The sequence below is a fragment of the Herpailurus yagouaroundi genome, unplaced genomic scaffold (genome assembly GCF_014898765.1).
Source record: "Herpailurus yagouaroundi ecotype Mexico unplaced genomic scaffold, PumYag 210, whole genome shotgun sequence".
Lineage (NCBI taxonomy): Eukaryota > Metazoa > Chordata > Mammalia > Carnivora > Felidae > Herpailurus > Herpailurus yagouaroundi.
This window is the reverse complement of record NW_024412441.1, coordinates 5,586,098-5,592,097: the sequence shown is the minus strand read 5'-3', so window position 1 is coordinate 5,592,097 and position 6,000 is coordinate 5,586,098. Positions and strand designations below refer to the sequence as shown.

The 6,000-nt window shown below is 38.8% G+C and overlaps 1 protein-coding gene across 3 annotated transcripts in view; it reads left to right on the top strand.

Annotated features, from left to right (window-relative positions):
- Nucleotides 1-710: 710 nt before the first annotated feature.
- CFAP36 (cilia and flagella associated protein 36) overlaps nt 711-6,000 on the top strand; it is a 29,867-nt gene continuing 24,577 nt past the window's right edge. Inside the window, exons 1-3 of one of the 3 annotated variants that reach the window (XM_040453688.1) lie at nt 725-969; nt 4,044-4,108; nt 4,858-4,959. In XM_040453688.1, the coding sequence (XP_040309622.1) occupies nt 855-969; nt 4,044-4,108; nt 4,858-4,959 (282 nt within the window). In that variant the 5' untranslated portion in view covers nt 725-854. Of the gene's footprint in view, nt 970-4,043; nt 4,109-4,857; nt 4,960-6,000 lie in introns of all 3 variants that reach the window. The other 2 variants (XM_040453689.1, XM_040453690.1) reach the window with 2 other exon arrangements.

Sequence of the window (6,000 nt, the reverse complement as noted above, 5' to 3'; positions counted from 1 at the left end):
CCTGAATTCCGCCCCATCTCGCTCTCTGCTGGGAGCACAGAGCCACTTGAAATCCTCTGTCCCTCTCCCTCTGCCCCTCCCCTGCTCACACTCTCTCTCAATAATGAGAAAACATTTTAAAAAAAAATGGTTATGTAAACATTTATTTAAATGAATATTAACTTCCATTTTGCCCTTGAAAATCTCCCAATTCTAGTGTTTTCTATGTACGCATGAGAGGTTAAAGACCCACTTGGAGCCCTGAGCTCCAGATAGAGCCAGAGCTACACTGCTTATCTTTGTATTTTCAAACCCTTTAATTACAAACACTTCTGGCCCAGTGGGTTTGAATATCGTTGGCACTGAGGTGCTAAGTATACAACGGCGAACCGAAGCCTTTGAAGGCCTTACCGAGAGAAGACTAGCCACTGCGCGTACGCTACTGCACCATTTCTAAGCGTGAGCCCCCACGCACTTCTAGGAAAAGAGAATGTAGAGATTCCTGCTATGGCCTCCAGCCAATGGCTACACTTTTGCTCTCAGCCCTAGCAACTCCGGGCCAATAGGCGGAAGGCTATCTTTTGATCCAGTACTGTCCTTTCCCAGCCAATCGAAAACGTTGTTCAAATGGCCCTTTCCGAGAGGAGCAGGCTCCAGGGAAGCTGGCTTCACTTCCGGGAGGCAGTCTGGGGCGGCTGCGCGTGTTGCCATAGCGACCATTTTACGTTAACTGGTTTGTGGGTTTCGTCCAGGTAGCGGAGCGATTGCGGGAACAACTCTTTCTTCTCCCATTCTGTCTCGGCCCGCTGCGGCCCTAGGGCCTTAGCAGGCTCCGGCGGTCTGGCCTAGGGTTCCACGGCGTCCCACGAAGCGGGATGGCTGCGGAAGAAGAGGATGAGGTGGAATGGGTGGTGGAGAGCATCGCTGGGTTCCTGCGAGGCCCGGACTGGTCCATCCCCATCTTGGACTTTGTGGAGCAGAAATGTGAAGGTAAAACCCAGATCCCGAACCGACAGCCCTTTCTTGTGTCTCTCTCCTCAGCATCGGCCGGAAGGTGGTCACCACGAACCACCTCTCATCTCTTAGGTTTTTACCTTTGTCGGCGAGGTTTAGAGCTGGTTTGTAGGAGGTATTGCTGGCACCGCGCCAGTCTTCCTTCACGGAACTGAAGATGGGGACTCCCCCTTCCCTGAGCCCGAGCACATCCGAAAATCATCAGACTTTAATCCTGTGTTGTTGGGTCTTACACCCGATACTGCACGTTTCTTCTTTGGGCAGGTGGACTGTTTGGATGGGCTTCAACAACTTCCCCAGTGACTTGGGAGGAGAGATGTCAGTTTGCCTATGTTCCTTATTATTTAAGCAGTTGATCGCAAAGGGAGGGCATGCTATTACTCCAGCAGGCCCAGAGCTGGCGACCCAGTGGCCTGTATTGCCTTTACTGAACACTCAGACTCTCTGCTGTACAACAATTTGGGGTGGGGGCGGGGAGAGTATTTTCTAACAAATGAACTATATACATGTGGCATAATATTCCCTGTAAGGGAAAAGGACCTCCAGGTCCTTATCATTCACGCTTTGAGTTCTGCATTCAGTTTTCGGAGACAAATTGGAGCTCATTTACGGAGAAGGAACTAGAAACCATGTCATATGAATGAATGCCTAACTGTTATGGTGGTTGTTTAGCTAGGCAGGACTTTTAAGGTAGTAATATCCATCAGTCATTTGAATGTCTGCCTTATGTTGGATGAATTAGACTTGTTTTGTAAGGTTCAGTGGGATATAGCTAAGGTCAGTGGGTACTAGCTACAGACAAATTTCTATGAAGTGCTCCCTAACAGAATGTATCCCAGTTAAGTTAGCCTACCTTAGGAGGTAATGAGTTTCCCAGGAGCTAGCAGTGTTTAAGTGGATTTGACAGCAACTTAATGGAGATGTTATAGAGGGGAATTCAACTATAATTAGTTATCCTGAGTGACCTTTTAAAAGTCCTTTCAACCCTGAGATTCCATGATTCTGGTAAAGATAAAATTTAGTTTGACCATTGGATCTTTTCATTACTATAATAGAAATTACACCATAATCAAAATTCAGATAATATTTAAGTCTTGTTTTTATGGGTCATTTCTAAAGAAGTTCAAAATTATTTTTATTTGTGATCTTTTTAAGAATTTAAAATTCTGAGACCGATGAAGCATGTGGAATTCTGACCTCTCCTTTAGGAGAATAAAGAATTATTTCACCTTTTGATTCTATTTATGCCTCTGAGACTAAATGCTGAAATGAAAAAAAAAAAAATTAAAGCATCGTTCTTTTTATCCCCAAACATCAAAAGTGGTGCATCTGGGTAATAATACATCTGATTGTGTAATTTTACAGGGAAGCAGTAATCCTCAGCCTTATACACATGTAAGGTAGTAATTTGGTTTACAATTAACTGGAAACAGTTTAAGTAGCTATTATATTGTGTGTATGCCCTGTGTTACATAGAGCAGATGGCAGAAGTGGAAGTAACATCCCAGCGTCAGTTGCAATAACAGTGTTAATACTTGAGTGACTTTCAGTGTGCTGTTCTTCACCTTGATAATTTAATGTTTATTTATTTATTTTTTGAGAGAGAGAAGGACAGAATGTGAGTGGGGGAGGGGCAGAGAAAGAGGGAGACACTGAATCCAAAGCAGGCTCCAGGCTCTGAGCTGTCAGCACAGAGCCTGACATGGGCTCAAACTCACGGAGGGGGAGACCATGACCTGAGCCGATGTCCGAAGCTTAACCGACTGAGCCACCCAGGCGCCCCACTACCTCAGATAATTTAAAGATTAGTTTTGTACTGCCTGTGATATCAGCATTTATTTCAATTTATTGAGGTTATTTATTTAGTGTCTGTGGGCCAGAAGCTGGGGATAGAAAGATGAATGAAACAAAAGCCTTGTGCTTGAGAAGTTTATGATTTAGCGGGGAAGACAGGAAGGTCAATGGAAATTTAAATCTAAAGTGGCAGGTGTCATAATAAAGGAAGGCATGTAGTGCAGTTTTTAAGGGTTCAGAGGGAGGGATCTAACCAGCCTAGGATTTGGGATTGGGTGGCAGGTCTGGGAGAATGTGCCATTTGCAATGTCTTTAAGAACAGTTGGGAGAAGAGGACTGGGTAAAGGCCAAGAGATCTAGGAACACTTGGGCAAATATACAGGAGTTTGAAGTACCACTTGTTGTTGTTATGTTTGGTGGTATTCCAAGTAATTGTATATGTTGAGAGTGGAAAGTTTGGGTTTTGGAGTGGTGGGAGGTGAGACTTGGGATCTAATCTTGGACGTTTTGTCTGGCCTTCTAAGGATTTTGCATTTATTATCTAGGCAAAGAACAGTCACTGAAGACCTTCAGATAGAAAATTAAAGGAGTTAGTTTTGCATTTTAGATCACTTAGGAGGAATTAAAAAAGTTTCTTGTTGACAATTCATGAATTTGTCCTGTTTCTCTAATTAGATTGTAGCTTCTTGGAATATATAACTTTCTAATACACATTGTTTCACATATATGATCATTGAGCAGACATTTGTTTTGGTTTTATTTATTTTAATTTCATTACTGATTTATATGTAGCAAAAGTGGCCTAGCTAGTCACTTTCAGTAAAATTTGCATTTGCAAAGCTTGAGTATGATAATATAATCTGGAGCCTGTTGTAAAAGGAATTAATATTTTAAAACTATTAACAATAATATTCCATTAAAAGTTTATAAAGAAACTGCTGCCTTTTATTATTCAAAGTAGAAAATTAGCATTTGTCTTATCCATGAAGTAGGTCTTAAGTTGGAAAAAACTTGTTTCCAATTATCACTGTTATATGTTATATATATACAACATATATTACTACTAATATACGTATATGTGTGTGTAAACACACACACACACACAGTTTCTTTTTAAATTCAAGAATTCAAAGCCTAAAAGCTAAGTTATAAGAACGAGAGTTCAATGTAAGATGTAAGGAGTGGAATTTTATATTTGCATTAATCAAATGATTTGTTCTTTTTTACACTATACAATATTTTTCTTTTAAATTTAGTTTTTGATGATGAAGAAGAAAGCAAATTGACCTATACAGAGATTCATCAGGAATACAAAGAACTAGTGAGTATTTTTTTCCACTGATTTTAAAAGGTAATTAGAATAATGTTAATTTTAGCTTTTCTAAATTAAACACATGGATTTTTCCATCTTAAAATTCTTTAATTAAAAAAAAATCCCACCTTGAGGCACCTGGCTGGGTCAGTCATACGGCATGAGTTAATCTTGGGGTCATGAGTTCGAGCCCAACGTTAGGCATAGAGCCTACCTAAAAATTTTTGTTTTTTTAAAACATACAATCTATCCTAATAGTACTACCAGTTCCATCAGGCTGCAAGGCTTCTCTGAGTATTTCATCCTTTTGACTTCTTATCTCTTCTACTGTAGAATCTAAAGAATGGATTTAGGGTAGCTATTTTAAGAGATCTTGCCTCTAATCTTTAAATTTTATTCTTATTCTTCTGATTAATCCAGAGAAGTGTTAATTATTAATTTGACATGATTGTCTTGTGATTTTAAAAACTGACTCTGAGTAGCAGAAGAGTTGTACCACATTGAACATCATAACCTTGACTTCCATTATTTCAAGCAGAGGAAATAAAATTTCATTTGATTCTCTGCAAAAATTTTAACTTTTTGTTGTTTGTTTTTTGGTGAAAGACATTGTCATTGCCATATAATAAAATTTGCTATAAATTAATAATTGCAAGCAAGAATTTGATTATCCTTTTCTAAACTCAATACTTAACATGAAAACTGTCTTTTGGAATTTTTCTATGTAAATTATAAAAGTTAAACTTTCCCTTTTTTAGGTTGAAAAGCTGTTGGAAAGTTACCTCAAAGAGATGGGAATTAATGAAGATCAATTTCAAGAAGCATGCACTTCTCCTCTTGCAAAGACACGTACATCACAGGTTTTGCTTTTGTGTTATTCTACTGACATAGAATTTTAACAAAAATGTCTAGGGTTTCGCTTGCATTTGGCTATGTTTGATTGTCAAAGTATACTATTTTAGACACTGTAAGAGTGAAAAGCTAATTCATCATATATTGGTTCTTTTTTATAATTACCTCAAGAAATGATCAGTTGAGTTAATGCAGTTAAAAAGGAACTTTCTGAATGCAGAACTATAATCACAGGGTTTGTCCAAACTACTGTTTTATTTATATAGATCTTGGATAGGTTTTCAGTTGCTCCTTTTTTTATCTCAGCAGTTTCATAGTAAACACTTCCTTGGAATTCCTTCCCTTGGAACTACTTTTATTGTCTCATTAGTTCTGCAGTACTGGTTTGAACTCAATATTATGTGTTTTTATAATTAATATATACTGAGGGCTCATGCTAGCTGCTGTTTTAGGCACTTGACATATATTCTAGCATTTAATCTTCCTGATGCCTCTTAAGAATTTGGCACTATTGAGTGCCTGGGTTAGTTGGTAAAGTGTCCGACTCTTGATTTCAACTCAGGTCATGATCTCCTGGTTTGTGGGTTCAAGCCCCACATCAGGTTCTGCACTGACATTTCAGTGCCTGCTTGGGATTCTTTCTCTTCCTGTCTCTCTGGCCCTCCCCTGCTCTCTCTCAAAAATAAATAAATAAACTTAAAAAAATTTTTTTAATTAAAAAAAAATTGGCACTATTTTATTTCCACGTAGAAATGAAAGAACTAATGCACATATATATTAAGCAGTGCAAAGTCCACTGCTAAGTAAGTAGTGCTAGGATACCTGTCCAGGCACTCCAACTGTGAGCTGTTGCTCAGAGGTTCAAGATGGGGATATGTTGCTACTGACCAAATAGCCTTCTTCACAAGTTGTTTTAGCTTCCCATTTTCCACCAAATAAACTATAATTCCTTAGCCAGATGATAGTGAGGATTGTCTATGATGTGACCCTAAATTATATGTTCATTCTTCTGCTATAGTTCTCTAATATATTATGTACTATAGTCATTA